The 19,979-nt window shown below is 42.7% G+C and overlaps 1 protein-coding gene across 49 annotated transcripts in view; it reads right to left on the bottom strand.

Annotated features, from left to right (window-relative positions):
• NRXN1 (neurexin 1) overlaps positions 1-19,979 on the bottom strand; it is a 671,062-nt gene that overhangs the window by 252,217 nt on the left and 398,866 nt on the right. The window contains exon 1 of one of the 49 annotated variants that reach the window (XM_086878981.1): positions 17,968-18,856. The exons of 45 other annotated variants lie outside the window; for them this stretch is intronic. In XM_086878981.1, coding sequence (XP_086735107.1) covers positions 17,968-18,208 — 241 coding nt within the window. In that variant the 5' untranslated portion in view covers positions 18,209-18,856. Of the gene's footprint in view, positions 1-17,967; positions 18,857-19,979 lie in introns of those variants that run through there. 3 more of the 49 variants (XM_086878982.1, XM_086878980.1, XM_086878979.1) reach the window with 3 other exon arrangements.

Below are 19,979 nucleotides of genomic sequence, written 5' to 3'. Positions count from 1 at the left end.
AAAGGTACTAAACTATTTCACTATAAAATACAAATTCAAATATCTCATATTTTCATAGCACACAATCATATACTCCTCTATTTTCTTTTACAGAATAGCTAGCCTGGATTTTACAATGATAATTGGCTGTAGGCTTGAGGATCACCTACCATTTAATCTAAAAAATGAGGCAGAAAATGTTGGTGGAGAAAAAGGGACAAAGAAAAGAGACGGTTCCAGTTACTTTTGAAGTAAGAAAGGTAAAGGTTTGAAGGCTGAAACCTGCAGTTTCAGCAGGTTTGGAACCTGATATTTGGGACCAAATGAGGCATCTGAGAGGAAAAAGCAAGAACTCCTCCTCTCTGAAGAAGTAAGGCTTCCTGATGGAGCTGAAATACCTGCTCTCCAGACTGAGCACAGGAACAAAAATGGATCACTTAAAATTAATCCCCTTTGTCACTCTGTCATGCCAAATCTGCAACACTGAGTATTAAAGAGTCATTAAAGCACAGGGATCTGGTATCTTTCAAAAGTAATAAATCACTTACTATAGGGAAATTTATTTTAAAACTTGTACATACTATGCTTTGGTAGTCATATAGCTCCAGCTCTTGTTACATGAATGTTGACTTAGATTGCAACCATCAGGTACCAATTCCAGCTAGATTTATATTCCAGCAATTAATTTCACCTAAAAAGTACCACATTTATGATTTTTCTGATGTCACAGTTAGACAAGATTGCACCTGCCAAGAAAAAAGTGAGATTGAAACTGCAGTGAAAAAAAAAAAAAAATGCAGAGAAATCCAGAGAAAGCACAGGAGGAATGTCACACATTTTATGAGATCCTGGGGACAATTCCCACCTGTCTGGGTGAAGCTGAGGCAGCAGATGATCTGCCATGTTCCCAACAGGTCAAGTGGAGTGTGCTGCACAGGGTGCACCTTGCTCACTCAGGGGAGCTTCTTAGCCCTGCAGTTATCTCACCTCGGATTCAGATGGCCTGAGCCCTTCCCCAGGGACTGAAGGATGTCACAGCTCTTGATGAAACTCTCAGAGACCCAAGGCTGAAGAAGCAGCAGGGCACTTAGCAGTTTTTCAGGCAGCAGGCACGAGTGGATGGTACAGTCATAGCCGTATCTATTCATGTCCCTTTCAGGATTTACTACACCTGGGTCCAGGCTGTATCACCTCAGTGAATATCACCTACACCTTAGCATAAGCTCAGGAAGAAAGAATCCTCTCTAAAGCCTTAATATGTGCAGAAAACACCTGTGTTTATGAAAAACAATGATTCTCACCAGAGTACAGCAGTATCTGCTACCATAGGGAAATTCATCAAAAATTATTATCTAGTTTAGGACAAAGCAGCCTTTTATAGACCGTAAGTGTAACTGGAACACACATAACTTATTCCAATTAGCTGGAAGTCCTGACATAGCAGGTGGCAGCAGTGCATCCATTACTATAATGTAGAAAATATATGGTGCATGGCAACAGGCAGTTGTATTTGTCTTGATTATGGAACCTGGAAACAGCACTTTCTATCCTATCTGCTGTGGAAAAATCATTTTTTCTGACCCTAGAATGGAAATGAGCCTTTAACAATGCACACAGGTGACACTTTCATGTTTCTTCTGCTAAATGAATATCAGGGGTATGAGTCTTCTATGGACACTTAAACACCCATTACAAGAAAATTTTATTGTGAACATGAAGTAGAAAAAAGCTGAAAAGAATTTTAGGTTATACAGGCACTTAGAAATCTCCCAAGCTAGAGGAGGGAAAAGATCCTTCTTACCACAGTACACAGGGCAACAGTAGTGCATGCACTAATAGCACATGTGAAATTATAAACCTTTGTCTCCCTTCTAGAAACAGTAATTATTTGTCATTATTGCTCTGAACCCATGCTGCAATTACAGGTTTCCCTCTAGTCAATTCAGCCATAGGAGATCTGGATCTAAACTCAGCCTGTCTTCTCAAACATGCTTATGTATCAATGGGAATTATATAAACACAGCAGCCACTTCATCATTCCCACCACAGATGCCTAAAATATGAACGATCAAACACAACAAACTAGATTCATGTTTTTTAGAATTTACTATATTCTATTGTTAGAGAAAAAAAAAATGCTTGTTGCAATTGGAAATGAGAGATTCCTGCACAGTCAAACAAGACATGAAAATCCCTGAAGAAATAATATCCTGACTCTTTGGCTTAACCATATTTTAAAGCATTGCACTGCTGCAATGCCTGACCTAAGAACAGTATGTGTAAATCCCCTTTTAAATAATAATTACAGAATGTTATACTTTATCCATTCATTCATGAAATATTTTACTCAAGATTGTTACCAGCCCTACAGGAGGCAGAGAGGAATTTTTAATTTACCAATGGGGGGCCTGAGAACAATTGCCAATAAAACTAACTCCCCACTCCTGTCCTGGACAAATACATGGGAATACAGTCGTGCAGTTATTTGGGACACACAGAAAGCTGAAATCACACCTTTATATACAAAGACAGCTTTTGAGAGAAGACACAGGTAAATAAAGTCTAATTGTTAAGGATACAGGAGATCAGAATCTGTCTCATTAAACATTTCAATGGAATTTCTACCTTAGCTATCTTAATAATGTCATATTGTCTTAATGCTTGCAATGTGTATTGGTTTTGGCTGGAACAGAGTTCAATTTCTTTCTAGTACTTACTATGGCTGTGTTTTAGATTTGTGCTGGCAACAGTGTTGGCAATTCATGTAATTCAGTGTTATAGTTATTTCTGAGAAGGGCTAAGGCTGAGTTGAGGCCTTTTCTGCTTCTCATCCCACCCCACCAGCGAGCAGTGGGGTGCACAAGGAGGGGACACAGCTGGGACAGCTACATGTGCAAAAGGACATTCCTGTGGCATCACACTCAGTGCATTGAGCTGGGGGAGGAAGGAAGAAGAGGGGGACATTTGGAGGGATGATGTTTGTCTTCCCAAGTCATTGTTACATGTGAGCTCTGCTGTCCTGGGGATGGCTGAACACCTGTCTGCCCATGCAAAAGGGTGGACACTCCTTGGTTTGCTTTGCTTGCATGCATGACTTTTGCCTTATTTATTAAACCATCTTTATCTCAAACAACGAGTCTTGTCACTCTACCTCTCCTGATTCTCTCCCCCCGTGCCACTGGTGGTGAGTGAGTGAGTGAGTGAGTGAGTGCCTTGCTTGGTGCCTGGGTTTGAATCATGACACAATTCTTATGAAAAGGAAAATGTACACACACAAATACATCCAAACACACACACATGGGCATGACTGAAGGCTAGTCTGCTTCAAAAAGCCCCTGATTTTGAATCCAGCACAGGTTTCCAAAGATGACAGCTGAAGACTGCTGAAGGTTTACAACACAACCAGGAAACTATCTTAACAAGGCAATGGTATTATTGGTGGTGAAACTGGGGTATCTGGTACATCCACACAATCCCATGGATAGTCTACCTCTTCTGCAGACTCTCCTCTCCCTCAAGACTTCCAATTTATCATATTTACCATGCCTGAAAATGACTGATTTGGCCCCTATGTAGGTGTATTTTCAGAAAAGCACATTTACGTAGGAGGCGAAGCATTACTTTCTTCTCCCAATAAAGAAGTATTGGTAAAAGTAAAACAAAAATTATAACTGCTTTTAATTTAAAGTCTTCATCTTCTCTGATAATGGATTGGATAAAAGACCAAAAATTCTAAGTATAATCATTTTATTTCACATGCATGAATTAATATATGGGACAGCTAAATGCCAACTGGTATCATCATCATGCCTACCAAGTTAAAACACAGTGTTTTGTTATTCTTACTAACCATTTGTAGGGGAAATTTTAATTCTGAAAGCAAAAGTGGGCTGTCAAAAATACTCTGTTGTAAGAGATTTTAAAAGAAGAGACAGGAAATGTTTGTGCATATTGTTCATTTAAAGAAAGAAAAGAAAGTGCTGCAGAAGATAACAAAAAATTATGCATAAGTAGAGGTCCATGCTAACTTCCAGCAAGCCTTTAGCCTGTTGTTTTCATTTATATTTAAAATACAAAGACATTTTAATTAAATTAGCATTTATATAGAGAGTTCTTGACATCCTTTAAATTGCTAAAATACCTGGATAGTATTTCAGCATGTGTAGCTTTCACTTCAGGGATAATTAATTTGCCTGCATGGCCACTAGTGTTTACCCTATACAATTTTTATCCACTAAAGATTCTATTGCTACATAAGACTCCCAGGAACATAAAAGGAGCAGCAGTGAAGGACCTCTGTCTCCTTCCTTAAATTAAACAGGACTGTCCATATCTTGTGAGGCATTAGCTTCCCTCCCCAGCTTCCAGCTGGGAATGCTGGTCAGGCTGGCAGGAAAGCTGTAGCTCACTGACACACCAGTAATGTTCTCTTGGTTCTGGAGTCTGTAGCAATGGAGAGGAAGTTTTGTCCACTGGGGCAATCACACCTTTGTTCAGACAACTCTCACTGACATTTGAAGAGTCCTGTGTCTTCAACAGATCTGCCAGCACAAATGCTTTAAAAATCAATGTAGATGCCAAACCTAACTGGCAATCTTCCTGGAAGGTGTGGTCATGAAACACTGCAAAATACAGCTTCCAACTGTGTCAGAAAAAGATCTGACCTAAGTGTTTCTGACCACAGTCAGCAGCATCCCCTCTGTATGTCCTGGTACAGACACACCTCAGGCCTGATGAAAAGACCTGAAAGCACAGCTTGGCAGCACCTCGAGATGGTGAGGACATGGCTCATTCAGTCACGGAGAACACAGGATGCAGAAACTTCATACAAGGTTAAAGTTTACCCATATTTCACTTTTTATTTTCAGAGTAATGATGTCAGAGAGAGCTTATTGTGCATAATATCACTGCATGTGAATCTGCCACTGTTTGTGTGCATTGAAATTAGACCTAAAACAAGTTTACAGGCCAACACAGCAATTCGAACCAGCAACACTGAGTGCCAGTGGTGACACTACCTAAAGACCCAAATCTGAAATGCAAAGGTCCTGGAGAGTCCTCTCAAATCTGTTAGAATCTTGGATTCCATTTCCTGTAAAATTATTAGCAAGATATGAACTTAGTGAGAAATTGTAATTGTTTTTTGCTCTACCACAATTTAATACACTCTATCAGATAATTAAAATTGCAAAGCTGCAAAGTAAACGTTCTAAAGAGTCTTTGCCTGACTGACTGCAAAAGAAAACACAGAGGCCATGATTTAGAATTAAGATAGAACGGCTGAACATGGCAATACATCCTGACTTCTTTAAAAGGGTTATCTATAAATATTAGATATACACCAATACGTTTTAACTGCTATACCTTCATTGTGCATATTTAACTCCTTGACAATTATGGAATATAACTCAGAACATTTGGATTGATGTCTCTGCTGAAATCAAAACCAAGAAACCTTCTATATATTGCTAAGTACTGTCCAAGAATATTTAATGGGCTCCAGTGAAGATGTAACTAGGGTGTATCTAAGGTAATGGAATAAGCTGTCCTCTAGCTCTGTTTATTAGGAAATACATCATTATTAAATCTTAATCCATTCCATAAGAAAATAAGCAAAGGAGGAATAACTGTAGCAAGACAAATAGCCTTATTAGAAGAAGATCTAAGAATACCTTTATTTCAAAATTGGATTAGAGGTATGACAGACTGTTCCACATCACAAAAAAAGGTCTGTGCCATTTATCAAGGAATCTAAAATTTGATAAAATGCACGTGTGTGCAGAAGGTTCGTTTCATAAACACATTTAAGTGAATATGATACAATAAATTGAGCCTATAGACATGTGCTGAATAATTATTTATGATAGCAGTAAAATGTGATGGTGGCATTTATTATTTCAGGGCTTTCTCTATGACAGGTAATGTTTGCTTTTTTTTCCTTTCTAATTATAATTCAGTGCTACATCATTATTTTTAGTTTTTCTACTGCATCTATGCACCGAACCTATACTGTATGAAAAAGATTACATTTTAAAAATGCCTAAACAAAATTAAAAACTTAATACCACACTGCAAATCTAGAGCCTGAGAAAACATCTTCCTACATCAGAGTACAAATTGACCTGGTACCTCCAAGATCTACTAAAACATCTCATTAACATTACATTTGTTTAGGTAAGAGTAATGCTCCGTGATTTCTCGTCTCTTCCTGCTATGAGTGAAGAAAATTATAAAGATGACAAAGAAACAAAAGGACACTGATTCAAATTTTATGTCAAATAAACTTTGCTCTGAGGGACTGAACAGACTTTATCAATGCAGAGGTTTTGTAGTGGACAAGTTCCATCCAGAACACTTTGGTGCAGACTGTAGTGTGAATTCAGTAAAATCTGGACTTCTAGGGACAATCTTCAGCCCCATCCTCTTGCATATCTTATTTGCAGCCCCTCCTCTCTACTGAGATCCCTCATGCCAGTGCAATATGAAAGAGGATTTCAGTACACGGGGAACAGATTATTAATTTTACACAGCTCTTGAGCTATTTTGAAACCTACCCTGGAGAGTACTGTCAGCAGTAAAGAGTGATTATTTCCTCAGCTTTCTTGTCTTTTCCTATTCAATCCATCTGCTTAGCACAATGGGCTCATAACCTCTGACTGAAATTTTTAGATGCCACCATAATACAAATATTAAAAACTGTAACATCCAGTAGGATAAGAAGTAAAAGACATGCTGCATTACATATTCTTTTAAAAAAAAACAAAAACAAAAATAAAACCATGAAAGAAAGCTACTGCTGACCTTCTCTCTGTGACTGCTGGCTCTTCGTATCTGTGGGTATTGCACATGGTAAATCAGACAGTCTCAGCACAATCTAGAAAGCCTTGCCCGTGATTGTCACAAAAAATGGCTTGTGAAATCATTCTGATGAACTGCTAATTATGCTAACAGTCCTACAGTAAATGAAAGCAACTAATCCTTTTCAACAAAGCTGTCTTCATTGAATGAAATCCTCACCTCATTCACATTCACTCATGGAATGGAAAGAAAATACTTTCCCTACGGATGCCAACATTCAAACATCCAGGGCAATTACATGGAGAGGGAACATTTAAATGGCAAACAGTATCTGTAAAACAAAATGACACGAGGTGAAGCCACCAGTTCAAATCTCGACTCAATGCATTATGACTGCCCTTCTCACTTAATAGACATCAGATTCCATGAGCAACTGGAATTACAAAACAAGCAGAGAACAATATTTAAAGGAACTGCCCCTCTTATGGACACAAAAACGTAAGCAATGATAGGGAGTTTGGAAAGATTTGATTTGTACCAAAAGGAAAAGGTCATCTGCGATGGTGTAAGAACTGAAAGTTTGGTGTTCTGTCACACCCAAAATCCATATTTTAACCCTTTCCTCATCTGAAATAATTACAGTGGCTCTATAAAAATCAAACCACATAACTGTGGAGCTACTACCTGGTGAGAGTGTGAGGGAAACACAGAAATTCTCACAAGGAATTACTGTCTGTTTATCTTAAACGAAGGTAAGCTGTCTGCTCAACTCATTTTCCTTTTCTTCTTGCCCTCTCCCATATCTTTGCATTCCCCTTTTATGGTTTTGTTTTGGTTTTTTTTCCATAGTATGACCTACACAGCAAAGGAAGGAAGAGTAGTATTTGTTCAGTTATTAGCACACTGTTTTAATGCTCCTGGATCTTAGCACTGGCACAACACAATGGAATGAAACAGCGACAGAGAACTCGAGTCTTTAATTCCTTTTCCCATTCCAGGCTGCTGTGCGTCTTATGGAGAGATTCTTTTCACATTTAGGTGGGCAAAGCTGTGTGTATTCCTGGGAAAAACCACGTGGCTATTCATAAACAAGCAGAAGCAAAGGCAGAGCAGAATACTCCTTAACCTGTGCTGTGCTGGTTTTGGTTTGACACGCAGCAGTGGCAAGAGCCCTGCCCAAGGAATGGCTCACAGAGGGATGCCTGAAGCCTGGCATACGCTGAGCCAGCATGAGATCTGCTGTGAGCTGTGCCAGTGGAGAACAGGGTGTTACACACTCTGGCCATGCCCCAGACACGGCTCTTCCAGCAAGGGCAAGTGCACAGGGGAGGCAGAGGGAATGTTCAGGTGGCCAATCTGGCCAGTGTGTGATTCCTTTGAGTCATTCAAGAGGAGATGAATGCAAAGCTGATTCACTGTGTCTCAGCTGCTCTCTGTGAAACAGGAATAAGCATTCCAGACAAGCCTGTGCCAAGACAGGCAGCAGCACTAGAGCGACACCAGGGCCTATGCAGGACAAGGGTTAACGCATGTGCTAGCTTTCCACAAAACACAGGGGTTTTAGAAACCTTGAACTCATTTACACTAAGTCTCATTTAGCAATAACAGCTGCTCATTTTCTCCCTCTGATCTTCCTTTTTCTCCAAACTATACTTTATCAATTGACTGACCCCTGCAGAAGACAAAAGTACCACCACACACTATGCGCATGTGAATTTATCCCTAGATTACATATAATTTATTTTTTCTTTTTATTTTTTCTTCCATTTCAGTTAAATTTATTTGGAAAAAGGAAATAAGGAAGAGAGTGATTATCAAACAGCCAGCTGAGCTCAAGTTAATGACTTGAAAGAAACAAAAAAATTTTTGAAAAATCCCAACCTATTTACTTGCACCCACCACTGTTGCTATGACTAGCTTAGGATGTCTTTCTCTCATCTCCAGCAGTGACCTTGTACTGAAACACTGACATTTGTCCCTATCTCAAATGCCAGCAGAACCAATATAGGATACACTGATTTCACTGAAACCAGCTTTCCAAAGTCTGCAAGCTCCCTGGCATGGAAATGTTATCCTACAAGAACAATGATCCTGAGATAGGATCTCAAGAATCTTTAGGTGAGTCTCTTGTGATTTATGTCATCATCAATACCTGCCTCTATTGATATATAGAAGATAAATCACATGTTTTTCCCAGATTAATTATTTACCTTTGCTGACCTCAGGCTCTTTGAAGCTAAGCTTCTGCACAATTATGTGGGAGCTGCATTTTTATTTAGATAATCATACAACTGGCAAAACCACTGCCAGCTACTACTGAAATTTAAGTGTCTGGTTTAGACATTTACGGGCCACTGTTCTTCTTAGCAGACCAATAATTCCTCTTATCTGCATGCTTAACTGCAGTTTTGCAATGTTTTCCACAGTAAGAAAGTAAAACCTCTCAAAATGAGATGTTTGTTTTTGCTGTTGTCGCTGCAAAATAATGTTGCTACTAGTCTTTCTTCACCAAGTTCTCCCTCTAAACGCCATACAGTGGATTTTACTACACTCATGTCAGACAACAGCTAAAGCTGTCAAATTGTGCTGAGTGGTGAAAAGAAGCTTCAAGAGCTAATGTGAGAAAATGCTACAAAAGTTAAAAACCATCATTACAAAATTAGTTCTGGCTTCAATCTTAGTGTATGACTGGGTTCCTATTTGAAGTCAGCACAGGCAAAATTATCATTTGGCCTATGTACCCTCATACACAACACCTTCTAGCCAGCAATTTCTAACAACACCATATTGCAAGTTTCTTAGACATAGGACTCGAAAAATAAAGTCTTCCAATTGATGAGCTATAACGGGAGCAGTCATACTCCCACAAATTCAGCAGAATTTCCAAGAAATAAAAAGTTGCTTGGAAAAACTTTCAAGCAGTAAAATAACTGCAGTCTTTACCCTCACCTTCACTTGCCCATGCAATGTTCTATTTAGCCTCACTTGAGATAACAGTTTATTTAGGAAGAGGACATTGACAGCATTTCTATTTTTTTTAGAGTAATCAACAGCAGCATTTGAGAGATGCTCTGAATGCCAGGGTTGGGGTGCATGCCCCAGGCAGATTTAAAATCCACAGCAAGGCAAACTGCAAACACAAACCAGCCTGAGAAGAGGATGAGTGGAAAGATGGGGCTTGGATGAGCGCCACAGAATGTTCTGACCAACTGGGACACCAGGATTTTAGGACGCATCCATTTAGACACAGCCAAAGGGGCTAATCTCACATCTGTTGTTTTGTCACAACTTCTAAACTCCTCTCTGTGGGCACTGACTATCCAAACCCAAAATAACGGCATGATTCAATTCATGCTCATATGTTTTCCATAAATATGACAATTCATTATATTCCCTGAAAGCTCCCTCATAATTCTTGTCATGTGAAATAAAGTGAACACATCCACGAACTGCATCAAAAATTTCAAAACTACACACGTTTGCATTATTATTTGCAATATTTTGTTCACACTTTAGGCAGCATTGTTTTAGGGAGGGGGACCAGGACAGAAACACCGTGTGCTTGAGACACATCGTGTCTGACAGAGGCAAAACAAATCAGGTCATGGAGTAGAAATTTTGGGCTTGACCTCAATAAAATTAAATCAGGCTTGGGCCAGTGATTAGAAGCAGTGTCTTTTGTAGCACTCAGTTCCTTCACACAGTTTCATCTCCACTGGTCAGTCAGGAGGAGCCATGCCTGTGGCAATTTGACCCCATCTCCTCTCCACCTACTTCCCAGGGCTCTAGAGCTGCTGCCACTGAGAAACACAACCAACCCCAGCCATTCAGCAATGCAAACATGGATTAAGACTATATCTGATTCTTCCTCAAGGTAGAGAAACTTTCCCATGTTTTTTGAAATTTCTCCAAGTCTAGTCATTCTCTGTTCTTTATTTTACAAATGCAGATGAGCTGAATTAATTAAGTAAATTAGAGAAGCCCTAACTCAGTTGCAGATATGCAGGGATAAAAGAACACACGTACTAAGCAGCCAACTTGCTTTAGAAGCTTCTTGGCATTTCTTTGTATGTACAGCTGCAGCAAAAGAGAGTTAAAGGAAGAGCTAACACTTCTAACATTTTGGAGTAATTGTCCAAGGGCATCACTTGCTAAGGCCCCAGAAGGATCTGAGCAAACCTTCTGTTGCTGAGCCTCCGTCTCTCCACGTCTGAGCAGCAAGCTCTCCAGGATATAGCTAGCTATGGATCTTAAAGGAAGACTTGTCCTTGTGCCACTTACAGTTCAAATATGTAAAAAAAGCGAACAAACAAAAGACTATGTACATTCCTCACCCCTCCAGGTTAACCCTGCCTCAGCTCCAACCTTGCCTGGACTTCTGGGATTCAGGATCCCAGATACCATGTACTTATTGTAAATGCACACTTTCTTTGTCAACCAAGCCCCAGAAAAAAACCTTTTTGACTCAATCCACCAACAGTGCATGAGCCAGTCATATCCTTAATCCGGGCTGTTTTGGTGGATTTGACCATTTCAGTGCTTTCAGAAACCCAGAATTATTTTTCTACAGTGATTCAACAATCATGGATCATAGATGATGACTTCTTCAAGCATGGCACCCTCCCTACCAACTTATCCCAGTCCTATGGAGTGACATCCAGCAGCACTTTTTTTTCTTCCCTCCTCCTTTCCCACTTTATTTCACTGGCTCATTTTTTCAGTCAGTTAAGGAGGAAAAGAATAATTAATTCTATTGTTCTGACCAGTTGCATCTGTGGTTAATGACTACTGTCACTGAGTAGTTTTTTAACATTTTCAACTCTTAGAGAAATTATTTTTCAACTCATCACTATGGACTATTTTCTCATTATTACAGAGCAACTGTGATATGTAAGAGCATACACATGCCTGTGCACAGATGTATATAAAGTCATGAGAGGGTAGCAGGGAAGACCCTTCCAGATATCCATGTAGCTATTCAGGAAGAAAATAATACCTGCATGATGGTAAGTACATGGCCCCTCTATGTCTATTGCTTTTAATTGTATAGAACAGTCTTTTTATTTACAATAAACTTTCTTTCATCAAATTAGACTATTCCATTCCCCTCATAATCACAGCTACATTCACAAGTCAATTTATTATCACAGCAAGATCTATCAGCTCTGCCTACACTGTATTTACAAACTAGAAAAGAAGTTGTTAGCTTAGAAAAATGCATTACAGATCCTGCAATAGACACAAAGTCATCAAACTTAATCACAAAGAGATAAATTAACTGAGTCTGGGAAAAGACAAGAAAGAGGTCAGCAGTGTCATCTTGATTACTCAGAAAGGTTAAGAACTACTGCAAACTTTGACCAAGGAAAGACAAAAGATAAATTTCAGTGAACTAAACTACGTGATCCATTGAAATCACAATAATCAAGCCCGGTTTACCATGGTAATGACCATCTGGGTGAGGAAGGGGAGAAAATATTAAAACTGCAGAATTGGTTGTGCTCAAATCACACTGGGCATAGTAGTTTTGTCTGCAGAGTTCTCCCTTGGAGTAAAATGAAGAGAGAGAAAGAAATTTCCCTTAAAGCCAAGTCAACTTTTCACTATCAGAAAAAAATCCATCTTTGAAAATTAGAAACAGCGGGAAGTACACTGCACTGAATGCTAAATTAATTTCTTCTGATAACTCATTTCAAACAGTATTTGATTAAAAGACAATAGATATGCCTTAAATCTAAAAAAACATGGTTACCACAGGCTGAGGCAAAAGTGGCGTTGCTGATAAGTGACAACAGCATTGTTATTTATTTAGCTCTTGTAAAGGCACCCCAGTCAATCAATAGCTATGCATGTACCAAGGCAGTGGGACTTGTATAAAGATGCTTATCAGAAATCCATGGGCAACATTCCACTTTTGATTACAGTGCTGCAGACTGTCCCCAATCCTGCTGAAGACTGTGTGGCTCCTTGACAAGCCATACTGACAGAAATAATAATATAGAAACCCCACTTCCTAATATGCATATCCAACTGCACAGCCAATTAACCACTATGCTGACTGAAATTGCTTTGTTATTCATTCCATTCCAACTGATGTTAATACTTTGGCAGCTGATGGGGATAATAGCTGATGGAGCATATTGGAAATTTTGAAAAGGAATATAAAATTTATATCATTTAAAGACACTGAGAACACTACTATGCTTTATAGTCTTAAAACATGAAAATGTCTAAATGTTTTGTGTAAGAAGTGCTTAGAGCAGAAGAGACAGTATGTATTGGAAAATCTGTGAATGAAAAGGAGGCATTTAAAAAGATTGTGATATACAAACAGGTTTGAAATAACATTAGAAAAGGCAATTATAAGATGAAAATGAGACTTTTTCACCTCTACCTCTAACATCACACTGAGTAACAATGCTTGAACATCTGGGAACATTTACATTTGATGTTTTAATTAAAATATAACTCTTTTCTGCAACATAAGCACATTGCAACCAAAAAATGTCATTTCATTTACCCTAATCCCTAAAACTATTTGGTGTATTATCTTTATATACCAAAATAACAATTCCAGTATATTAAAAAATAGTAAAAGGCCATAAAATGATTTTTACCTACACTAATAAGTTGGGGTTTTCTTACAAAAATAAAATGTTTTCTATACATCATAGGGACATCTTTCAAAGTTGTCTGGCTCATGTATTTCACAATGGTGGTATAAATTATTTCACTGCCATGCTGAAATTCTAGTCCTGCAGTCCTTATTTGGTGAAAAACCCCTGTGGAATTCAACAGGCATCTTCCCTGAACAAGAGCTGCCTGACCAGGCTGCTTTGTAGTCCAGGAAGAGTGAGCTGGTGACTCTGCTCTCCAAATGGACTTCATTTGGGTGAATCCAGTGCACAGGAGCTCTGCCAACAGTGGTGAAGCAGAGCCTGGAGGAAGCTGGCCTAGCTGAGGAGTGGGAGATCAATATGTGTGTCCCTGCTGCCACATCATGCTCTGGATGGAAAACACTGGAGGAGTGGATGTGCTGTGGTAACACACCATCCTCAGCTCACAGCTCCAAAACATGCCAGCTTCTATTCCTCAAAACTCTCATTTTCCACAAACTCATTCTTCCTGCTCAGGAACTTGGCTGCTGAAGCTCAGCCTCCAAGATTCCTCTACTGTTCCACCACAAAGGCCCCCAGCACCAACCCAAACTGCCACTTTCTCAAGATCTGCTCCCAGAACCTCATTCTGTATACACCAGACATCTCTATTCCCCCTAAACCACTGGCTCACACGTTGGTCCTAAGCCTCATTGAGCCTAAACTCTTCTGGCACCGAGTTAACTCGGGCCCTTAAGCGCACAACCCCTGCTACACACAGAACTCAGCTCCTTCTCTTCTGCCCCTGAGCATGTGGGCCCTACTCCCTCTCCGTCTTTGTCTTTTCTTTCTAAGCACATGCACATACCAACATGCAGATTTTGTTATTCACCTCCTGGCTCCTATTCCCACAAATTAAAAAAAAAACCAAACATAATCAGTTTGTACTTAGCCTCCACAAGATCCTGAGAGCACAGAAACAAGAAGTAATCGGAAGTGGACACACTGTACTTGTCATTTGGTGAGTGAATGGGGGAGCCATAAAAGAGTAGACAGTAAAGAAGTGTTTGCAGGAAGGCAAGAGTGAATGAGGATGATGACAGCCATCCATATGGCTACACTTTTAACATATTCAACATGCAATTTTCCCTTCACACATGATCTATCTTGTCCCTGGATTCTTAAAGAAAAAGGCTTTCTTCATTTAAAGTTACCAAAAATGTCACCTTTCTCCTCTTGAGGAAGTTTCAACCTCATGGCTTTGTCATGGACAATCCCTGCTTTTGTAATCTAGAGTATGAAGTGTTCGATCTAATAAAAACTGTTCTAACTAATAAAAAAAAAAAAACAAAAAACCAACAACAAACCCAAAAAACCCAGACTTCATGGTAGATACAGCTATAACAAAAACAATAGCCACCTTCTTAAAGGGATCAAAGACATAAATCATCAAATAAACCACATGCTACAAGAGACCACGAGTGAGGGTTGAGCAGTATATGATTTATATTTATGAGTGTTAGTCTTTCTTTTACTTCTCACTCAGTACTCTCTTTACATTGTTAATGTCACAATCCACAGAATTATTTTCTTATTGCTTCCTGTGGTTTAACTTTCAAATCTTTCATCCATCTTTTACCTGAATTTAATGAGAGTCAGAAAGCAAAACTGAAAAATCATTAGGTGAGGCTTGAAAGATGTTTAATTTTGACTTCTAGTGTATTAAAAGACTGTGTGCTGAACTAATTTTTGTCTAATATGGTGAGCTAATTGCTTGGTTGGGATTCTGTTTATGTCTCTGTGAGGCACAATACTGTCCACTAAAACCACATGAGATCACACTACTAAGCAAAACCCCAGCAAAATTACCTGATGAGAATGTTAGCAGCAAGATTGTGGTTCGGTTTTTTTTAAGGAAATGGAAGAAATCCAACCATGCAGGGCTTTTGGCTTTGCTTATACTACTAGCTGAAATTGTGTTGGCTCAAGGAAAACTGAAAGATTAGAAAAAAATTAAACCCAAGAGGGTGGGGGTGTCAGGGCTAGCCAGTGCCAGGGGTAAAGGTGTGGATGTCTGAGGACTGTGGTGGCATTTATTCAGTGCCTGAACAAAGTGATCATTTCTCCTTCCTTTCACACTTCTAATTCACTATATTAGAGAGCAATGCTTCCATTTGGGATCGACTAATTGACCTGCCCTAAAAGCTCTTTTCTACTTTTAGCAGGTATGATGCTACAAAAAGCTGACAAAGTAACAAAAAAAACCTGCTATGAAGTCACCATAAAAACTGCAATTTTGTATGTACAATTGTATATGACTAGAACAAAATACCTGCAAAACTTAATGGAGCTAAGGTTGAAGGATACAAGCCTGAGAAGCAAATTCTCACCTGGCTAAGTCAGCAGGGGCTAGGGACCCTGGAGAAGAGCAGGTAAGGAACAAGCACATACACACATTCCCTTCTCCCTCACCCAGTTCCCTCTGATGGATGCTGAGAGATGCAGTGTTGAGCTCCACAGGAACTGTGTCCAACACTGCTCAGCCTGAGACAGAAATGCTTCTGTCAGGCTTACAGAAGTAAATGGGAACACCTCTCTGAAGAATTAATAATGAAAAGAATTAAATGTTTTAAAATGCTGCCAGATAGCAGAATTTCTCACAGAGGAAAGTAAAGACACTTAGAGTTATCAAGTAAACATTCTGAAATGCCACCTTACGGCAGAGAACATCCCTCTTTTCATAAAATCAGCCACTTAACTTCTGGAGAGGCTCCTGGGCTACCCTATGAAATCTTTAAGTAGCAGCTCCACCTCTTCATATTTAATTTTCTTTAAAAAGACTTATTTCTTCTGAGAAACCTGCCTTTTTACACACCACCCTTTGACTGGGTCCAAGGTAATGTTTTCAAAAACTGACAAAAGGTGTGACTTTAAAATGCTTTCTAAGGAATCATAGCTGGTACCTCTACAATCATGTTTCATTTCCCCTCATCCTTTTAGCCCTCTCTCAGATGAACAGCAAGCCCCTACATGATATCCCCTTACGGGCAGAAACTGAGAGGATATTAAGCATACACATATATATGCACACACATACATCTTTAGTTCTCCCCTGTAGCACATACATTACAGAACATGCAGCATTCTCAATCTTGCACTGCCTCAAGTGCACTACAGAGAAGAGTGGTGGCCTGAATTTCTCAATTGTTTTGTTTTCAATTAGACCAGTCATACAAGTTTTTTTAAAAAATAACAAAATGCTTAATAAGAGGCATTGCTGTGCACTTCTTCTTTTCTAGCAGTTATGTATCAAATGGTATTTAGCACACAGTGGGAATTTTCACGTAAATGATGCTCCCGTTTCCACCAATACCAGCATTGTTAATCACTGGAAAAAATCCAATAATTCCTAACTACCTCGTGCTTGTAACTGGGTCATCTTGCACAGAGAAGTAAAGGTTAAGTACAAGATCTGGTTTTCACTTTGCAAAGCCTGTAAATGACATCGCACGGTCGTGCAAATGAAGCAAGGCAAGACGAGAAAATGAAGAAGAATGAAGCTGTATAATCTAATCAGAAACCAACAAGGGGGTTTCTTTATCTTCTCTTCCTCCCTCGGAGACAAAGGGAGGCTTTAAATCCTCAAAAAGCAGCCTGGTGTTTCGCTTTCTTTGGCAGCTTTTGGTACAACCAAACCTATGTATGCACACCTATTCTGCATGTACTGATGTGCAGTTGCTCGCAAGTCTGCGTGCAAAAGGAAAGAGAACTGCACGGGGCTCTCCAAAAGGCACTGAAGCAGCTTCCTGTCACTTCAGAAACTAAGTACCGGAGCACTGTCGTTCTTAAGCAAAATGTATTTGCACCTGGAAAGAATTTCATCTCCGTCCCTTTGCTGCCCGCTACAGCGGGCATCGCCTCCCTCCCTCAGTGTCTCAGCGCTTACCGCTCCCCCGGTCCCCAGCATAATGAGCTGACCTTTGCTTTAGTTCATCGACTTTCGACCGAGGTAATGAACTGGAAGCAGCACGATCATCACCAGCGGTTTAAGCGGCGCACCGGCTCCCTCCCCTCCCCTCCCCGCCGGGGTCCCCGGGCGCCCTGCCCTGCCCTGCCCGCGCCGTGGGGGCGGCTTGCCCTGAGCGTGTGTCCCCGCAGCGGGCCACGGAGGGGAGGAACGAGGCGGGGCGCTCCCAGCCGGGGGCCGCAGCTCCGGGCTGGCCTTTCCTGGCGGCTCCGTCCCCGTGCGGCGGGGCAGGGAGCGGCGGGGTGCGGGAGAGCGCGGCACGACCCCGCGGGGCGCACGGCACGGCCACGGCCACGGGCACGGCCACGGGGGATGCCCCGCCAGCATCCCCCGCCCAGCCGGGACCGGCAGAGCCCCCCCGCCACACCCGGAGCGGCGGGACGGGCCCAGACCCCGCCCGAGGGGGCTCCCGGCGGGCCCGGCCCCGTAGCCCAGCCCTTCCTTCCCTCGTCCGTGCTCCTCGTCCGCCCCCCGAGCGCCGCCGCAGCCCCGGCCCGCGGGGTCCCGCAGCCCCGGCTGAGCTCTGCGCCCCCGACCGCGCAGGGACCGAGCGGCACCCGAACCCACCGTGTCCGCCTCGCAAGGAAGCCGGTGACCTGTAGATAGCGATAGGCACTGAATGATGTTTGCTGCTGCCGTGGAAATGGTGAATGTGGTGAGAGCCCAAACTGGAGGCGCCCCACGCCACCCCAAGGAGGCCGCTGAGAGTGAGCGGGACTATCCAGAGCAGGGCCAAGCGGCCGCCGGCGCTGCTGCTGCCGCTGCTGGCGGGTCCCGGCTCCGGGCTGCCCCTAAGGAGTCCCCCCATCCTCCGGTGCGCGGCGAGCCGGCCCGCGGCGTCCTCGGGAGGAGCAGCAGCCACAGCAACGGAGGCAAACTTTGGGCAGAGGCGCTCGCACACTCGCACACGGCGCTGGCTGCGGCTCACGGCACCAGGCGAGCCATCTCTTCCCTTTGGGAAAGCCTATGAGGATCCTTTTCTCCGGGTCTTCTTCTACCCAAAACAATCCGAGACATAGTCAGAGAATCCAGGCAATTCAGAGCCTTCGCAAAGAGGTGGAAGTGGGGAAAAGCCCCGCGCCCAAACAATCGTTAGTTTCAGCTTTCCCGGGGCTGGTGCTCATTAACAATACTCCACAGTTGCAAGGGCTACGAGAATGCCAAGCATTCCCCCATCCTCAGTAATCCACGGTGTAGCCAATCATGCCACATTTCTGCTAAGAAAGAGAAAAGGGGATGCCACTCCATCAGCCAGCGCTGGGAAAGCAGAGGAAAATCAAACTGCTGCTCTTCCCTCCATTCATCTCCAAACTGGTGAGCCCTCACCGAGCGAGCTCTCTCCCGGCGCGCACACACACTCACACTCGCGAACACACACTCGCACACGCCGCCAGACAAAAATCAGGCTGCTCCGGCAATCTCAGTGGTCTGGCTATTGACAGTAATACCCGAGGATGTTTTCAGGGAGAATAGTGCACCCTTATGAAAGAAGCTGGGAGGAAAAAAAAAAAAAAATAAAAAATAAAAATAAGCATGCTTGCGAGGAGCAGGGCTATGCAAATCTGCAGTCTCCGAACAGCAAATCGCTGAGGCTTGGATGCAATGCAGAGGACGAGCCTATGTTAAAGAGGGAGGCTGAGTTCAGCTCCCACACAGTCGCGCTGCCTCTCCTCAGCCTTTCGGGAGCCGCGCACTGCCAGAACGCGGCTCGGGCGGTGTGGAGGGGACACACAGACACACACACACACACTCACACACACACAGACACTCACTCACACATACACTCACTCACACTCTCCCACGCCTCTCCTCCCCACCCGCGCCGCGAAGTCAGCAGCACGGCAGGAGCACTTCCCCTCCTCCGATAGTTCAGAGGTACCAGTGTCTTGAAAACCCACTTTCATCTGGAAAAGAACGATTTTGGGGTCTTTTAATTGGCCTGAACTTCGCCCATCAGATGTTTCGCTCCGTCTATTGGGGCACGGGCTGTGGTTATCCTGTAATTACACACAGGGCGCCGAACAAAGAGTTACCGGGATTTTCTCCGGCACCACTCAACCACCGCACCTCGGCCGCAAACTGGGCTGAAAAAAATCCTCTCTGGGCTGAGCCTCCCGGTTCCTCCGCAGCTGCAGGGCGGCGCCGGCAGCTCCCGCATCGCCACCCGGCTGCGGGGCCCCACGCCCGCCCCCAAAGCAGGCTACCCTACAGCAGCAGCACGCCCGCACACACACACACACACACAGCCCGGGGTGCCGCGGGAGCCGATGTCACGTTTAAAAGGCGAGTCTCTGTATGCTGAGGGCCATGCTGTGGGCCCGCGGCGGCTCCTGCGCCCCCCGGAGCCGGGCGCGGAGGCGCAGCCCCTGCAGTACCGCACCTGGGCGCAGCAGGGTGTGCGAGCCGCGCACTCCCGGGCCTCCTCTCCCTCCCCCGCTCCCAGCCTGCCGTAGATCTTGTGCCATGCCTTCAGCAGCATGAGATCATGGGTGCGGGGTGCGGATGCGTGAAAGCGAGAGGGCGAGCGGTGGGCGTGAGAATGTTTCTTTTTTTTTTTTTTTTTTTTTTTTTTAATACAT

This window comes from Cyanistes caeruleus, chromosome 2 (assembly GCF_971803275.1).
Source record: "Cyanistes caeruleus chromosome 2, bCyaCae1.hap1.1, whole genome shotgun sequence".
In the NCBI taxonomy this organism is placed as follows: Eukaryota; Metazoa; Chordata; class Aves; order Passeriformes; family Paridae; genus Cyanistes; species Cyanistes caeruleus.
The sequence above is the reverse complement of the archived record's forward strand: the minus strand, read 5'-3'. Positions and strand labels throughout refer to the sequence as shown.